We start from the raw sequence: 18,759 nt of genomic DNA, 5'->3' as shown, positions 1-18,759 counted from the left end.
AGATCCATTATTTCACAGGGGGCTGAAAATGGTGGGTTTTCCATGAGTCCTTGTGAATGCATTAGCTGGAATTCAGTAGCAACCTCTTCCTCATCAACTATTGGGTCACCATGAAATCCAGTTCATGAAGATGAGATGAATGCTGGTTCCTTTCTCTTCCCGTTCCCCCATCCCACACTTCTTTTTCCTTTCCTTTCTTTTTCTTTCCTCTCTCCTCCCTGCCTGTTATCTTTCTTTCTTCTCTCTTTTTGTTTCTTTTTTCTTTCCTTTCTCCCCCCTCCCTCTCTTCCTTCAGGTTGTAGTGTAGTGGTGTTTATCTCCACTGAGTTGTGGCCTTATTGACTTCCAGGGGTGGACAATGAGGCTGCTGGTGGTGGGTTTTCACCTGCTATCGTACTTTCAGAGATTTAGGATTTTGATATTTCCATCCATCATGATCATACCTCCTCAGGATGACTTTTGTGTCTTATTCAAGTAATAAGTGAATCAAGTTTTGCTTGTGGGATGATGTAATATCTCAGACTTACTTCATACATTTCTTGCCCACAATTTGGATCAGCTAAGATAGTCGAGTTTCTTTTTAGCAGGCTGAGATACACAAGGAGCACAGGATGGTCACTAAGGGGCTAATTGTTACTACTTGTAGTGAATAAATGTAAAATGTATATATTTTAAGGAAAAGAAGTCATTATTTTGTATTCATAATTCTAGGTGAGAGTGTAAGAGTGTTTACCTAACATTTCTGGGTCTGTAATTTATTTTTTCTGTTATGACAAAAAATCTTGACTCTTAATGATGTTAACTCATTTACTTATTGGCTTTTTTTCTACAATATGCACTGAAGCTCACCTGAACACACACACACACACACACACACACACACACACAGGATTTCAAAATAGCAATACCAACCTTCCACTAACAATATTATTGGTGAATACAGTTTAAGATTGTTTTGTCATTCTTTTTGTTCTTACAATAAATATAGCACACCAATGATTGGTATGTGTTTTAGAATCAACTGAAATAATTCTATGCCATCAACTCAATATGTAGATGCATTCATTTTTTCATTTTGTTTTTATTCTGTGTGATTAACTTTTCTAAATTCTGTTTTAGTTATTTAAAATATTTTTATGGCTCTATGTCAAAACTGTAAGACATAGATTTTCCTCTTCCATTCCCATTCCCCACTCTTCTCATAGAAAATAGGATCCTATATGTTCCTTTCAGTATCATACCTTTAATTGAACAATGCACCCTGGAGATAATTCCACAATCAATTGGATTTATTTAACCAATCCAATTTTTGTGGGCATTTGGTTTTTTCTCCAGTCTTTCACTATTACAAATAGTTCTTTCATAAATAGCCTTTGTAGACTATATATAAAGATACATGCTCACACAACACAACATGATTTTGTTATAATTGTATTGTTAATTCTGTAGAAATTCCTTAAGCACTGACAGCATGTGAGAAAATAAAGGTGAATAACACATGCACCCATTCACCCATTCCTTTTTTTTTTTTTTTTTTGAGTACTGGGGATTGAACTCAGGGGCACTCAACCACTGAGCCATATCCCCAGCCCCTTTTTATACTTTATTTAGAGACAGGGTCTCCCTAAGTTGCTTAGGTCCTTGCTAAGTTGCTAAGGCTGGCTTTGAACTCAGGATCCTCATGCCTCAGCCTCCCCAGCTGCTGGGATTACAGTGGGTGCCGCCATACCTGGCAATGTCCGCCATTCTTGCTTAATAGTAATTTTAAGATGAGGCTAAAGAAAAAGAAATTTCACATTTTCCCATCTCAGATTATTTAATTTTTTAAAAAAATTTTAATTATGATTGTTTTGAATTATCTTGCTTCCATATTCAATTTTAATGGGTATCTATAGATACTGAGTACTTACAATTTTTGTCTACTTTTGATTATAGTGAACTTCTGTAAGTTTGTGAATCACACAATCATAAATCAGGAAACACTGTTTTGCTAATAAGCTCATTTATGTTTTCTTAAAGCCCGAGTTCACAATGACAACAATAACAGTGACCACAGAAGTTCCCCCAAAGGGCAAGATGGACAATCTTTCTGCCTCGTATGAATCTACGTCAGCTCACATTATTGAAGAGACTGAATATGTGAAAAAGGTATTTGGGTGCCGGAGGTCATTTTCAGGATACGATTTTTTAAGATAAATTCTAGTATGGATTGGTGGGCTTTATTTTTCCCCATGGAAAATATAAAAGAAACAAATCTAGTCTGGCAAAGGACGGCCTTGGCAGCTGAAATTTGAACACACGGTTAGTGATTTCTTTTGAGGATATGAACCTGATCCTACACTTGGAGTAAAATGATTTTCTTTCCCCAGTAAAACTGAGTGATGGGCCAGGAGGGTTCAGAACACCTATCAGCACTTAATTTGCCCCATGCTATTCTCTGCTGGATTTCCTACTGTTTTATAACCTTTCCCGGTGGTTTCATGAGTGCTGGTACTGTGTTCCCAAGTAGATGTTTATGTTTCCTGCTGAGCGTCTCTCTCTTTACCTGGCTCCTCTTCACAGTTTGGGGCAGCCACTGCTAATGACTACACGTTGGCACTCCTTCATTAAAATGTGAGGTCTTACAAGAATCCAAGATGATAAGGGCTAACAAAAGAGATATTCATATTAACTGTTTCTTAGAACAGATGGATAAACTCCGATGTGGATAGTTCATAACTTGTTTAGATCAACTAATTAAATGATCTTTGAGTCTCTTGCAAGTCCATCGGTCATCACGACATGGGGCTTCTATTTCATACATAAATTTATATTAATTTCTTTTAGATGATTATTCTGTAGTAATTACTTAATAGCAATTATTTCATACTAATTACTGGGTAGTAATTATTTTGTAGTAATTACTGGATAGTAATTATTTTGTAGTGATTACTAAATAGTAATTGCTTTGTAGTAATTATTAAACAGTAAATTAGTACTAAATTACTATGTAGATAAAATAAAACCAAGTAGATAATATTAAGTACTAATTACTAAATAAATATTTTGTAGTATGATATTAATTTAGCTTATCAGGTTTTTTAGTTTGAATGAAAAATATATTTAAGAGCCAAATTGTTATTTCAGCAATCTAAATAGTATCAGCCTAAATGCAAGTTAAGTTGACGTTTAAATCTGACATCAGCATCTATATGTTACTTTCTAGAAAAATGAGGTATTTTATAGCTGGTATAGATTTTTTTTTTTAAAAAGTATTGGGCATTAAATGCCTTTGCAAAAAATAATTATTTTTCTTCCTCTAGATTCGAACTACTTTGGAAAAGATCAGAAATCAAATGTTTAAAGATGAAGTAGGACCTAACAGTACAAATCACAAACTGGAGGCGAAGGTAATGAATTTACCAAAATTTACTACTTGCATTCTTTCAGAAAATTAGCAAAAAGCCATATTGATCTTATTTAAGCAAATTTTCTGGTAATTATTTTTCTTTGAAGCTTCGAAGGTAAAATATTTCATATGTATCTAAAGATATTAATGGCCCAATGTGTGGAATCTTTGTCCACCAGTAAGCAGAGCACATTGGAATGGACAGGCCTTGTTGGAATATTTTAATGGGAGCTAATTTACCTGATGTATATGGGAAGATGTTGGCACAGGAAGGATACCTGGCAGCAACATTTCCCAATGACAGACTAAGATATAAGCTTGTGGACTCACCTGGGCCACACCAGTGAACGCACAGTTGAAGACATTAGGCTTGGGTTGAGTGAGGATCTTGCCAGCCAACATCTTCCATTTCAAGACCAACCTCGTGTACCTAAGGTGGAACAGTTTGCACTTCACCTAATCTGGATTGTGCCAGGCTAACTACATCTAAGCCAGTCATGAGTGTCACCCACAGTATGGTCACAGAGTACACCATCAGAACAGAGGGTGTGATGTATAATAGAGTCCCCTTCATCATCCTCAGCCTTCCAAGCTGATACAGTTAGCCCCAATTATTTTCTTAAATTAAGTGCTCTGAAACTGGGGTGGGGGAATGTGTGCTTGGGGGTGATAGGGAATATCAAAATCATTTTGGCCATGTTGAGTTGGCTGACCTCCATGGAGTAGGCAGCTGGACGCATGATTCTGGAGTTGAGGGTAGCAGTCTGGGCACTGGGTCCAGGTTACAGGGTAGAGATTTGGGTCACCATTAGGGGTACTTAAAGTTCTAAAACTGAAAGAGATTCCCAGGCAGGTGACTATAAATAGAAACAGGAGACAATCTAAGGACTGCATCTTGAGCTTCCCAAAGTTTAGGTGTCAGGAAGAGGTACCATCACAGGAGGCTGAGACAAGAAGCTAGTGAGTGACCAGGAAGAGCAGCCTTGGAAATGGAGTCACTGAGGGCAAGTGTGGAAGTGATTTCAGAAAGAGGGAGGGCCTGCTCTGTCCAATGTTGTTCATGGTCAAGTAAATTGAGGACTGGCCATTGTAAATAGCAAGATGGAGCTGTTGGTGGCCTTGGTGGACATAGCTTCTTATGAAGACATGGGCTGCCTTATCAAATCCAGAAGCTCAGCAGAACAACTGAGCACCAAAATATCAGCTACCTGGCCCTGTGGAGGTTGCTCTGTCATAGTGCAGGGCCTTGCTGCTCCATGTACGGGCTCAGTCTTAGTGGCAGTAGCATCTCTAGGAGCTTGTTAGGTATGCAGCTGCAGTCCAGGCTCCCTTATTTCAGGACCTGCGTCCTTAACCAGCTCCTTCACCAACTGATTCTTCTCAAACATTAAAGTCTGAAAAGCACTGATCTATGTCCTCTATAGCCTTGTATCATTGCTAATAATCTACCTTCCACAGGAGTTTTCTGCCAAATATTCAATAACAAATTTTAAAAGAAAATAATTCCTACTTATTATATGGATGGTGAGTGTATACACTGGGGTTGGGACATAACAGACAAAATTAGCAGAGTTCTGATAAGGGCGGGTATAAATCTCTCTGCACTGTATTCTTTTTGGGCTTTATTTTTGTAAATATAGTCAGTATATGTAGTGGAAAGAAGAAAGGCTCAGTCGTGAAGCAAACTCACATTCTAGTTCTGGTTGTAGTAGTTATTTTACACATAACCTTGGGCTTGTTAAACTTTCACCTTCAGTTTCCTCATCTGTATGAAGGCCATAATGTCTTCTAGTATTTTGAGTATTAAGACAATGACAATGGAGTGTATAGAAAACATTAAAAAAAAAGACCTGGCACATAATATGTGCTTAGCAAATTGAGTATTTGTATAATTTGTTTCCATCCTCCTTGAAATAAATTTAAAGAGCACAGGATGGATATCAAGAGGTTGTACTGTGAGTTCTTACACTTGCTATGTAGCTTGGATTCTGGTCCTTGGATTCTGTAAAATTGATGACAGTAAAAAGTTGGCAGTGTGCTGATTTTCTTTCTACCTCTAGGTGTTCAAGATTCCAGGTGAGATTTGTGGTCCAAGTATAGTTTCGGTGAGCTACAGTTTACATAGAGTTATAATGGCAGTGGCACCCCATTCTGATATCTCTGATTGGAAATTTAATATGAGATATAATTTAATTACATTGAAACATTGAATATTATGTATTATAGCTAATAGATCTGATTATTTTAGTATGTAATGCAGTATAACCAAAATATATTTATGCCCATAACTTAGATAAGAAATCTGGTCTTGTGGATATTATCTCCTAAAATGCATTTAACAGTATGTTTGAAACCATAGGAAATAGAAAAGGCATAAGTCATGTTGTTCTACCTCATTTATTGTAAGAATTTGTTCAAATTTGAGCAAATGTAGAGGCCAACCTGGTGCTATAGGGCACACCTGTAATCCCAGCAACTTGGGAGGCTGAGACAGGAGGATCGAAAGTTTGAATTCAGCCTTAGTGATTCAGTGAGGCCCTGAGCAACTCAGCAAGGCCCTCAACAACTAAATGAGACACTCTCCCAAAATAAAAAATATGAAGAACTGGGAATGTGGCTAACTGGTAAGGTGCCCTGGGTTCAATCTCCTATACAAAAAGAAAAAAGAAAAAAAAAAAAAGTAGAGGCCAGCTGCTTTGATTTTTGTCATGCTGAGTGATAATCATTGTTGTCCAAGTTCGCGAGGAAAGGAGTCATCAGCTCAGTGATATCAGGTTTGTCTGTTTCAGCCTTGTGGAAACTTTCAAAATAGCCCCGACTCTGAAGTAGACCCCTCTTGCTGCAGTTTGGATTTGCTCATGGAAAAACTGAGAGGAAAGGACCTGCAGCTCTTAGAAGTGAACAAACAGAATGAAGTATTGAAAATCAAGGTATGACCATTAGGAGAAATTTCAAATCTCACATTTTGAGCTTTGGAGCCGTCAGGTGGTTAGCATCTGTGGATTTGTGCAGGCTGAGTGACATCCACACACATCCACAGGTCCACAGGTGAGCTCACACATGTACAGAAGCACTTCTCTATTTCACAAATTAGGTCTCACCTTGGTTTACTTTGAGGATTATTATTATTATTATTATTATTATTATTATTATTATTATTTTGAGGTGCTGGGGATCAAACCCAGGTCCCTGTGCTTGTAAGGCAAACATTTTACCAACTGAGCTATCTCCCCAGCCCTTGAGGATTATTTTTATTATTGAAGAAATCTTACAGAAGTTCAGTGGGTATAAAGTTTCAGTTATGAAAGATGAGTAAGTCTTGAAGGCTTGCTTTGGATATTGAGCTTACAGTTAACCATGCTGTACTGAACGCTTCCAAATTCAGGAGGCTGGGTCTCATGCTAAGTGTTCTTTACCATAATACATTTAAAAAGCATTTGTATATTTAATAAACATTAATTATAGCATTCATAGTCAAATGTCTCACTATTGATTTAATGGGTCCATTGTTGCATGCTTTATGTTTTCTTTTGGGGGCCTTATTTTATATTCAGTCCTGCAGTGAATATCCTAGTAGATATTCTTTGCAGTCATCTTTATTTCTGTTAGCACAAAAAGACTGGGCTAGATGCAAACCTCATGAATCATCTCAGTTGTTTATTCAGGAACAAAGTTTCACACTGGGACAGGGGATGTAGGGATGAAATAGTGCTGGTGGACCCACTTTCCTGGTGAAAAATGAGCCACTGAACAAAGAAAGGGACTGGGTTTATATAAGTTATTTTGAGGGGTGGTCTAGTGAATATATGAGTTTTATTGGGCACTCAGGAATTTGAAGTTTTTTGGGCTGGGGGGGTCTGTGGGCAGCATCTAGAGAGGATTTACTTTGAAGGAAATTAATGCCTCCTAGAGGCTCTTACTTTTGGGGTGATAAAACCCCCTCCCCATCTGCAGCCAGCACCTGGGACACATTTGCGGTGGGAGACGAAGGCTGTCAGTGCATGGCCTTTTTTTCACTCCCTTTTCCCAGGACACATTAGCTTGGGGATTTTTTCATTTTCCCTATCTATTAATTTCCCTATTTAAGACTTTGAAGGATTCACAATACTTAAATTTTGTTGCCCAAATACTTCTATTTCAGGAAGCTACACCTTTTAGTATAGTTATCAGCCATCAGTGCCAACAGTGCCAACGTGCACTTCGGCGTGTATGCTGATGGGACCTGGTGGAGCTCTTTAAGGGCGCTGTCTCTCCGCGCCAGGCATCCATCCAGCACCTAGAGCTCTGTTTTGACTTGGCTGAGACAGATATACCTCCATTCCCTGACCCGCTAAGCAGACATTTTCCTTTACTGAGTAACAGCGTCCTTTCTCCCATCCATTGTCTATGAGGGTGCAAATGGTTTAGTTATGGCCTGTGTTTTTAATTGCCCATCAAAATGTTCTGCCTTTAACCCTTTTTCCTGGAAATGTCAAAACATGCAGAGGGACCTTTTTTCTAGCTGGAAGCCTCCAGAGAAGCAGGAGCAGCAGCTCTGAGAAATGTGGCCCAGAAATTATTTGAAAACTACCAAACACAGTCTGAAGACGTGAGAAAGAAGCATGAAGACAGTAAACACTTGCTCCAGGTACCAACTTTCGGCTTGACTCTGGGAGCCAACCTCACGCAGGACGGTCCAGACCCTCTTCCTGGGGGAGTTAGATGTGGAACAAGCCAGCGCCAATGATCTGGCAGTGCAGAGGCAGAATAGCCATCTTTGTGCTGATTGCCTCACCTCTGCTGAGCCCACCCCAGTGTGGCTGAGCTGCTGTGTTGCCTGCCATTCTTGCCCAGTGCCCCCTGCACAGCACAGGTACAGGAGGCAGGGCCATCCTGCCAGGTGATCCGGGCTGGCTGGTGCCTCCTCTTCCCTGCCTTTAATGAGATGGTCCAGATAGAGTCATTTCTTTTTCTCTGGACTTGGGTTTTCTTGTCTCTAGAAGGAAAAAGTTGGGCCAGATAAATGGATGGAAGATTGTTTGGGTGCTAGAATACATTCTTCTGATCAGGAAAAATAAACAAACAAAAATTATGTGTGCACACAAATATATTTAAAAATATAAAAATAAATGTGCACACATGCACACACTCATTTTTTTTCTTTGCTTTTATATCAGAAGTATGTGTGCTGAGGCAGATAAATGTCTGAAAAATGTTCTAGGATTGGAGGAGAGAACATGTGTGTGTGTGTGTGTGTGTGTGTGTGTGTGTGTGTGTGCTGAAACTCAAAATGTAAAACATAGGGTGGGGCACCTGGGTCTCTGCCAGGTCGGGTCTTAGGAAGGTCCCCTTGGGAGCACAGTAGGAAATGCACAGCTAGGTGATGCCCCTCCTGCTTCGGGCCATGGTGCTGATGGCCACAAACACATCTGTGTGCAGCGTGGTGTGAAGAACATAAGCAGAATGAAATGGCCTGCCTGGCTCATGCGTCTGGGAGGTGCACTGTGTGAGCAGTGGGATCTTTAGTGACAGGACATGCATGTCCTCGTGATGGGATATCAGCCTCACCCCTGGCAGCCTGGCAGGAATGCGCACCTGGAGTTTCCAAGAGCAGACAGATTTTTTTTTTTTTTTTAACAAATCTCAAGTTCTGCTAAATGCATTCACAGGTATCTATGTTCGTGTCAGATAGAAGTCAAGTTGAAACACTCCCAAGTGGGCAGCCACTTGACTCTTCTCTTCTGTGATCTTTCAATTCCTGTAGTGTACCTGGGAAAAAAAATCCCAAACACATGAGGGATTATTCTGCTTTTATGACACTTCCTAATTGAAAAGGAAACACTTTCAACTGAACACATAAGCTTCTATGTTTTATTCTAGATAATTTTTGTTAAGAAAAAGTCAGATATTTTGCTTTTCTTAAATTAGCATCTGTCTTTCTCGTACCATTTTAGGAGGTGCATTTTGTGGTAACAAATGTCAACATTCTAGGAATCATATTTATATATTATTCTCTACTGATGTAGTATTGCATTCATCAGTATTATTTTGAAGAAAACACTGAAATCAAAAGAATAATTCTGAACAAGTGTGAGTTATTCATTTTTGTGGCTAGTTAGAAAATTCTAGAGGGACACGTTTTTATATGTACAGTTTCATAAAAACAAAAGTCTGGTAATGTTTTTTTCTGACCAAAGGTTAAGAAGCTTGAAAAAGAACAGAAATTGAAACAACATGTCGAAAATCTAAATCAAGTCACTGACAAACTTGAAGAAAAACAAAGTCAGATTACAGAATTGGAGAACCTTCTAGAAAGAATGGAACAGGTAAGTCCCTGGATAATGAAAGGGATTTTTTCCTGACAGGGTTGGGGGAAAACAAAAGATAATAATTGAAAAAATAGGACATTAAATAAGATGACATGAAGTGAAAGTTCCCCTTGTGATACCTCATCTTAGGAAGTACTCAATAATGTTAGTTTCTTTTCTTTAACGTTTAATATGATCTGTGGTGTAGTTATCGATTTACTTTGGTAAATACCATAATGATATCATGGTCACTTTCCCTTTCTAGTGAATGCACATCTTAGAACATGGAGCCAGGTCAGGTTGTGAATGGAAATAATGGAAAATGCCACAGGATCTACCTCTTAGAGTAATAACATAGCAGCTGCTAGCTCGTGTCCTTTGTGTGTATTAGGGAGGGCAATCTTCATTCTGTCCCCTCTTGACTCCTGGGTTCATAAAAACTGATGGTTCCACTAGGAGAAAGAGTTCACAACAAGAAAATTCATTCTTTGGAAATTGGAACTTCCAAAAGAAGGATTTAGAAAAGAGTAACAGAAGAAAGATTAGGAAAAGTTTCATTCAGTGCTCCTTTAAGTTGGTGGCACACCAAATGCATACAAAATGTAAACCCATAAATTAAATTATTTAGAATTTAAATAATTTAATTATTTTAGAATTTAGAATTCAGACAACAAGGAATGTTAATTTTTAATAATAAAACAATTAGGAAATTGGCATTTCTGAAACTATATTGAGAGTAGATAAGAACACAGGTTTGGCTTCTAGAAAGTGTCTTTACAAGTCTGCCTGGGCTATGGAATTTCAGAAATGTCACTTCAAAAACATCACATTTCATGGTATTCATACTTCTTACCAAAGGTACTTTGATTAGTTTTAAATATTTCCCAAGAATGTAGGATTTGTGACACTGAATTTAGCTGCATTTATAATCTTAACGAAGGTCCTAAGAGGAAATCACAAAAATCACATTTCTATCATGCATTGGGTCACTGAGTGTTATTCTTAATCAGAATCATTGGACTAGAATGTCCTTAAGCAGTTGGTGTATGCAGTCATGCTAGTTTATAATTACACTATTTGGAAAACCTGCAATATTTGGTTGAGTATTTGATACTGTTAGAATAAGCCATCCTATAGTAAATCATTTAGAAACCAAGCACAATGAATGTTTTCATTGAGAAAAGGAAAACAGTTCTGGAAAGTACATAGGGTTGTTTAACCATACAACTTGATCAACCAGTTTGGAATGTAAGCTTAGACTTGCAATCATCCTATCTCAAATCCAGTAACACCGTCAGGTTAGTACTTGTCAGTGCCTGCAAATTAACAAAAGAATAGTGGAAGATAACTTCTACTTCCTAACAATTCCAGAAATGCCATACCAGATGTGAGTTATCGTACTAGATCTCAGAATTCTGGGATGTATTTACTCAACAATTTTATTCAGTAGATTTGAGCACCTACCATGTGCTGTGTGGAGCTGGGGTGAATGTGCTTGTGAATAAATGTACACAGTCACTATTTGTGGAGATTAGAGTGTGTGTGACTGATTGTGTGGAGCTTAAGGAATCTCCCACATCTCCTGTCTCTAATTCTCCTAAGGATATTTTGGGAGAGGCTGAAATCCCTGTTGAAGGTAGGGAGGGGAACATATTCCAAATGAAGTTTCAGTGGTTCAGATACTGGCAGGATATCTTTTGGAAGCAATGTCTTAGTCTGCTTTTAATGTCCATCCACAACTGTGCTCTGCCGGTAGGAGCTTTGTGACAGAGTAAGTAGACTGGATGCCCATGGCTAAGCAAGGCTATGTGGTAACCTTCCAGAATGCTGAAGTTCACCGGCTTCTGGGTTGGAGCCTCTGGGGACCTCTGTGAGGTTGAGCTGAGTAGGGATGGAGTGGAGGAGCAAAGTAGTGGAGGGTTTTTAATAAAACCTATTTGAAGATATTTTGTATTTGCAAATAAACAAAACTGTAAGAAGCAAAACTTGGCACCACCTTAGTTTAAGGAGATAATGAGAAGACAGGCTGAGAGGAAGTTTCTCAGGTAGGGAGTGTGTATCAGAATGAGGGGAGGAAGTCCTAAATCTTTTGTATTAATAGGAAAAAGATGCAAGTTTCAAAGGGAAGTGAAAATGAAAAAATGCTCATTCTCACAAAGGTTGATAAATATTGCCCCAGTAACGGGCCCCCCCTAGAGAAGGATTCATTTGCTACACACTTGAACAAGGTCCTGCTCCAGTAAATAGCCATTAGTGGTATGAGGTCTGGTAATGAACACATTACTTAAAACCTCCACCATCTGTCCCACTTTAATCAGGAATGCAGCGAGAATGAATTCTGCACACACAGTGATAAGCTAGCAAAGACGCCCAATAAGAGCATTTTCATATGGCACACGCTCCTTCTGCTAACAGTGCAATTCTGTTGAATCATATTTGTTTTTTAGTGTCATTGATTTAGATCCATTAGAATTTTAGAGCTCAAAGGCACTTCTGAGACCACCTAGTTTCTCATCATCATTTTATAAATGAAAATAGCAGGAACAAGGAAGTATTCCGAAATCCTCCAGCTTCTCGTTGACAGCCTTCCCATTACGTCCCTCCCTTTCCTTATGCTAGATAAAATGGCATTCTGGGTTCCTATATCAGTTAGGTGTGAACCTTGGATCATGAGTCAAATTGGTGTCCACTCCTCTCCCATTGATACTGCCACCCAGAAATGTGGCTTTGAGAACAGCGGGTGCCCTCTGTGAGGTAGTATGTCCTTTCCCAAAGCCACAGTCAGAGAAGTGCTAGCTGGTGAAGTGTGACCTTCTGTGCTGCCTGGGAGGGGGTGCAAACAGCCCCAGCCAGGTGCTAGAACCCTGGCCTGGCTAGGATGTTTTCTTCGGTTGTCTGTGGACTCTTTGAACTCTTTTACTCTGGTTGTGAAAATCCATTAATTGAGAGGAAGTCTATTGGGAAGAATATTGGTAAAACACCATCCCTCCACCCTGCAGATTTAAGATGCATGATCTTTGATGGGTTTTATTGGTCATCATAACATCATCATTAGCTTGCAAGGTGTATTTGTGATGGCTCAGAAATAATTTGAACATAACTAGAGCTACTCTGGGACGATTTCTGCAGATCAAGAATTCCACAAGAGAAATTTGAATAAATTAGCATAATTTTAAAAAAATCTCGGAACTCATAGGATATGAAGTAATTGGTACCTTCAAATTTATTATATACTGAAGTCCAACTCCATGCCAGGGGAGAAGGTAGCCCTCTCATGTACATTATCGCTAATCATCCCAACATTTCAGCTTAGGGAATATTATCCTCATTTTAGGGATGTTCATAAATTTTAAAATGTGACTCATACAAATATAGAATGAATACATGTCGAATGTTTTATTCAACTCATTAACTAATGAGGGAACCAGTAAGATGGTAAAGCTGATTTAAATAAAGTATTTTGAGAAACTGGCTACTTACATAGCATTTTGAAAGAAGGAAAGGAGTGTAGAATAGGGTGTTTAGGTTAGATTTTAAAAAGTGGTTAATATTCTTTGAGGCAATTAAACCATAACCTTTGGGATCATCTTTCTACCGTACAGGAACCCATACATTAACAAGCAACTTCAGAGAGCCAGAACTCTAACCAAATAACAAAGTCAGACACAGGAAAATTCTCTGAGAAAATTAAATAATTTGGGGGTCAGATTATTAAACATGACCTAATATGACATGAAAACCATGTGCAGTACACGTTGCTTTTATTTCCAAGTTTCAGTTAATTTTTCTTAACAGCAATAAGATCCAGGGAGTCCAAAACCTTGGGCCCAATTTCAAAAGTAGATCAGCCCATCTGCAGAGTCTTTCTGAGGCTTCTGCGGTGTGCACTGCCTGTGTAACACCCGTATAAAGACCATGGTGGGAAGTGATTTAAATAGCATTGTGGATATTTTCAAAACATCTCTTTCAGTCAGTTCCATCCATATTGCCAATACCAATTCCTGCCTTTTTTTCATTTTTTTCTGATCTCCCCCAACTTGGCAACCTAAACCAGCCAGCCCCAACTCCAAATTCCTTCTTTCAGCATGTTGCCATCAAACATACACTGAACACAGTCATCCCAGCTTGGGTTTCCATGGACTTGTCTATTTTCCTTTGGGATGAAGATAGTTTGGTTTAATAATTAAACAACAGCATGTGGAAAGATGTTCTTTCTTAGAGTCATAGGTTTTCTGGGATCCTAATTAGGAAGCAGTTTAATTGTTTGTGGCCTTGATCCATTATTAAAAATACATTTACTACTTTGCTACTTTCCGACAGATGCCATGAGAGCAGGTAGAGGTATCAAGGTAGGTGCATTTGTGTCCTTGGGTACCAACAACTCAGCCTAATGTAGGAGAGGCAGGTGCATGATGAGCATAGACTGAGCAGACTGTGCATTTTGGGATGGGAAGGAGGACAATGGGAGAGGCCAAGCTGCAGGGGCTCCATTTCAGCAGTGGGCTAGAGGCAGAAGGGGAGTGAGGAAAACTACTTTTGACTTCCTTGTGAAGCACTCAGGGGAATGCCCGATCAGGCTGTCTTGGGGTACCTCGTAACAGCTCTTATGAAATGAGCTCTTTAACTCAATCTGTCTTTCTAGTATTGCAAGAGGCATCTTTTGTGAACAGTTTGCAAGAAGAATGCCTTACTAAACACATGCGTATGCGCGCGCCCGCGCACACATACACACACCCACAAAAATAAGCAAAAATTTTATTTTATTTTCCCCTAGGAAAAGAGAACACTGCTTGAAAGAAAACTGTCTTTGGAAACCAAGCTGCTGCAACTCGAATCCAACACTGCTTATGCTAAAAGGTTTGCAAATCGACCTACTAAATCAAAGCAGGTCCTGATATCTTTCCTTTCCACTGACAGGCTCTCCTGTGGACAGAGGCTTTTCATCCCCAGTGAAGTGGGAGGGAGGTTGAATTCCTAGGAATAACAGCCCTACGCTTCTCTTCCTCACCCACTGAGGAATGGGGTACCTGGTGTGTTTGTGGGTTTACTCCTTCTGAATAGTGAGTGTCCCTGGAGCCTCCCTGTTTGCTGTTGGTACTAGGGATGGTGAAGACACCCTCATTCCCCATGCTTCTGTCTGTTCAGGGATCTCTTCTGCAGCCCACACCAAGCTGTCCAGCCCACAGGTCAGATTTTAGAGACTTTTATGGTGCTCCACAGCACAGAAGAGAATGAAGGAAATACTATGGAAATCATTCTGCTTTCTTGGTGCTGACTCACAGTCAGGCCCCTTGAGCTGCTGCAGTCCTACACACACTGGGATGGGCTGGGTGTGTGGACATCCCAGCTGCTGTCCTACTCAGTTGCCATTAGGAGGATCCTCTGGAATGCTGGCTCATAATTCACACCATCATGTTTTCTGTTCACTTGTCTTTTATTCTAAGCCCTCCAAAGCCATGGTAGTTCTGATGTAAAGAGATTACATTGGAAGCCAACTGTCTTTTGACAGCTTAGTCCACTCACCTCGAACTCTTGCTCACCAGGACATCAGGCACTATTAGGACCCTTACAAGGACAAATTCATGTTTTCGTTTATTCAGTAATATACACACCCACATCCTTCTTGTTTGACCTTTTGTCTTTCCCCCTTACTTTCTTTTCCCTTCAGATTTCTCTTTCTCTCTTCTCTTCTCTCCTTATAGGCTCTGCTTTCTGTCTGGCTCATATTCACAGATTTATTACCACATATGCTATTGCCCAGAAATGGAGTGAACCTGGCAATCAGGCACACATATTTGAAATACGGTGAGATACCAGTAAGTTACTATTTCCCACCTTCTTCCCTCTGGACACCTGTATAATCCCAGCAGCTGGACTTCTACAACAGCTGTGTAGCCCTGTGCATCCTGGTAGGACATGAAGAGGTTATGGCAGAGAGCATCCTACGATTGTGGGATTTAGAGCATCCTTCCTTACATTGTAGAATTACAAATACTCATAACTTAACTCCAAGTACATCTTTGGCTTACTTCGTTCCCCTTAAATACAGCCTTTTGTCCATGTAGCAGAACTATTGGCCCATACAGTATTTTCTATGAAGAGTCTAGGCAGTCTAAGTTTGATATTTTTCTTTAAAAGATCTTTTTAACATATAATGAAGTTTGTGTCAGTCTTTGAGTCAACAGTGTAATCCTTTAAAAAATCCAAACTGTTTTTTTTTTTTTTTTCAGTTCTATTATGTATAAGCAATTGTCATAAGGAATTCTCACAAAGTTCTTGAAGAGATTTCAGAAGTTTCTTGAGGGAAGCGGATATTTTGTGTCAGAAAGGTGTCTGGACATCCGGGCTTCTGTGGTTTTCATAGTGTGGAGCATCACATGTATTCTATCTTCCTTGTTATTTTTTTTCTGAGTTGAATGGAGAGGCATAAGCTTTGCTGTGACAGCAGAGGGAAATCAGTATGAATCAGAACAGTCGGGTTGAAGCAGTAGAGACTAGGTTAAGCTCTCTCAAGTAAAGGGGATTTCTACAAGGCTCAAACTGGATAATCATGGCCATGTAGAAGAAACTGGAAAGTTAAAAGGTATGTTTTCTATAAAATAAGGTTAGCCGTGTTCCCATTACCATTACTACTAACTGACACATGTACAGTGCTTTACAGTTTACAGAGTAACCCCATGTACCATATCTAATTTAATCCTTCCATTGACCTTTCCAGGAGCAACCTGAACTTTTAATAGTTAAGGGCTTTGTTAAGGTACTTGGCTTCTCAGGGACTGGGGGGCTGGGAGTTGGCTCCAACATTCCACATGGGTGTTCCCACCCCGCTGTGTGATGGCATGCAGAAGGCCACTTTCCAATTTGCCCAGCTGCTACCTCACAGACATATACACAGGTCCATGCTAAACCTGTGTATATTGGGGGTTTATAAAAATCAGCAGCTGTGGCTCCCCCACTTAGGTAAGAGTTGCTCAGGCATGCCCAACTCCTCAGAGAAGGAAAGATGGTTACCTTGAAGCTGAGGTTGCATGTCAAAGTGCACTGCGGTTGCTACTTATGCGTGCATGTACCTGCAGTAGTTTGGGGGCCCTCTAAGGCCATCCCTTTGGATGTAAATAACCATAGAAAGGATTTTGATGGCAATAAAAAGTCATATTCCTGAATCGTATTTAAATGGGAACAAAGCTACCCCTACATCCATACTGATTCTTCCTCTTGGTCTGAGTGATGGTAATATCCATCCTCTTCTATTCTCACTATTGTGATTCTCAGTTTTCCCTTCTCCCCTGGGGACCCACAGTTAGTAATATGACACTCAGAGAGGTCCAGAGAAACTTTAGATCCTAGACAGCAGGCCATCTTTGAGTTCCTATAGCTGCAGAAGATTCTTTCATGGCTTCAGAGCTCTTGGATACCACCAACCTCACTATCTTCTCTCTCAATCTCACTTCTATGAAGAGTTAATTTTCCAGTGCCCAGGTAATGTGTGGGGTGCCCACAAATGGTATCTCTCATTTCAGTTGCCACTTTCACTTCCTTCTTCTTTTTCCTTTTTTTGTTTCTTTTGGAATTTTTATTCTGTAACATCTGAGTGCAATACTAATCCCTGGTGCACTTTGTGAACACCTAAAAAGATTATATTTTGGAATTGTGTGACTGTGGCCAGGAATTACAAACTCATAGATTTATGTGTCCTGGATTCTAAGTATATTTAAGATTGCTTATTAAAAACCTATATAAGTTACATTATCATTACTTAAATTGGAAATAAAATAGATGGTGAGACCAAGGAGATATGAGAATAGGCATTTCATGTGGTTAATCTACAAAATATATATGGTGGAATGCTGTAGAGGTGCTCACAGTAGACCACTGGTTCATCTTTAAATATTCTAGCAGCCAACCCAAAAAGAAAATTAATGATTTGCTCTGTGGTTCACAGTGTCCACATGACTAAAACCAAATGTCTTTGGGAGACATTTCGTTCTTTGAAATATATTCATATAACCAAAAAGAATATTGACCAGGACATGCTTATAGAGCGAAATCACGAACAATGGCTTCAACTAAATCAGGATAAACATCTGAAGCCACACCCAGAGCATCCTCTAAAAAAGGATAGCATGACACCAAAAAACAATTCCATCAAAGCCATCGCAACAGCATGGAACAGAGGGCAGTGTAGCAGAGTCCAATACTGTTACTCAAAGAAAATCCTGAAGAATAGATGCAGAGACAGCCCTTCCTGAACTTGGTGCCTCCCACCATGTCTTTGGCAGACATTGAGTGGTACAGAGACTGAGGGTGGACTTCCTGTCAAGTACTTACAGTAGGACCTCAGGTGCTTAATAAAGGCAAGGGCATTTGTTTTCACATTTCTGCAAGTTAAAGACAAGATTGAATTCCTTTCTTGAGAGCTAAGGAATCCTACTGGGAAGAGAATCAGTAAAGGTAGTCTCTTCATCAGTAATTCTCAATTCCCTGCCTAAAAGGGAAGGGCCAATATTGTCTTTTTTGCAGGGTCAGGGAGAGACTTCTCTTTTTTCTCTCTTTCATTTTTTTTTCTTTTTGGTCTGCTCTCATTGACATTCCGGACCACCTGCTTTTCCAGCTTTAAGTCTGGGATTTATGAAGTAAAAAGAAATTTCGGAGAACTCACCACTGTTTTTTTTTTCCTCCCTGGATCCCAGGCTCCCAAGCCAATCTGCCACCTCCTCTCCACTAATCAGTCTTCTTATGCTTGTTTATATCTAAAGTCCTAGGATTTTAGCTGTATTAACAGAGCAGGACTGAGAAAAGTAGTTCTTCTATATCTTTCCTGAAGTTAAACTTTTTTAAATGATATTTTAATTTTAGCATGTATTCTTTTTTCCCATTCTAATGCATGGCAGAGGAAAATGTCCATCAAAAATTCTGTTGAGACATTGGGAGGCAGAGTGTGAATCCTAGATACAGACATCTAATAAAAGATCTTTGCCTCCTTTTCCTAAGCTTGGCTCTGGGTTGTGTTCTGCCTCTGCTTTGATTGCACACCTCTTTACTGAGACAGAGTGAGTAAGTGGAAAGATAAATAATAAAGCTTAA

General features: G+C 39.5%; 1 protein-coding gene across 4 annotated transcripts in view; it reads left to right on the top strand.

The window, feature by feature from the left end:
- The window catches only part of Ccdc68 (coiled-coil domain containing 68), a 48,848-nt gene that overhangs the window by 12,144 nt on the left and 17,945 nt on the right, over positions 1–18,759 (top strand). For 3 of the 4 annotated variants that reach the window (XM_047526450.1, XM_047526449.1, XM_047526452.1), the window contains 6 exons: positions 2,020–2,148; positions 3,303–3,389; positions 6,163–6,318; positions 7,890–8,015; positions 9,565–9,693; positions 14,450–14,532. In XM_047526450.1, coding sequence (XP_047382406.1) covers positions 2,032–2,148; positions 3,303–3,389; positions 6,163–6,318; positions 7,890–8,015; positions 9,565–9,693; positions 14,450–14,532 — 698 coding nt within the window. In that variant the 5' untranslated portion in view covers positions 2,020–2,031. The remainder of the gene's footprint in view (positions 1–2,019; positions 2,149–3,302; positions 3,390–6,162; positions 6,319–7,889; positions 8,016–9,564; positions 9,694–14,449; positions 14,533–18,759) is intronic. The other variant, XM_047526451.1, reaches the window with a different exon arrangement.

Source organism: Sciurus carolinensis, chromosome 15 (assembly GCF_902686445.1).
Source record: "Sciurus carolinensis chromosome 15, mSciCar1.2, whole genome shotgun sequence".
Lineage (NCBI taxonomy): Eukaryota > Metazoa > Chordata > Mammalia > Rodentia > Sciuridae > Sciurus > Sciurus carolinensis.
This window is presented reverse-complemented; position numbering and strand designations above follow the sequence as displayed.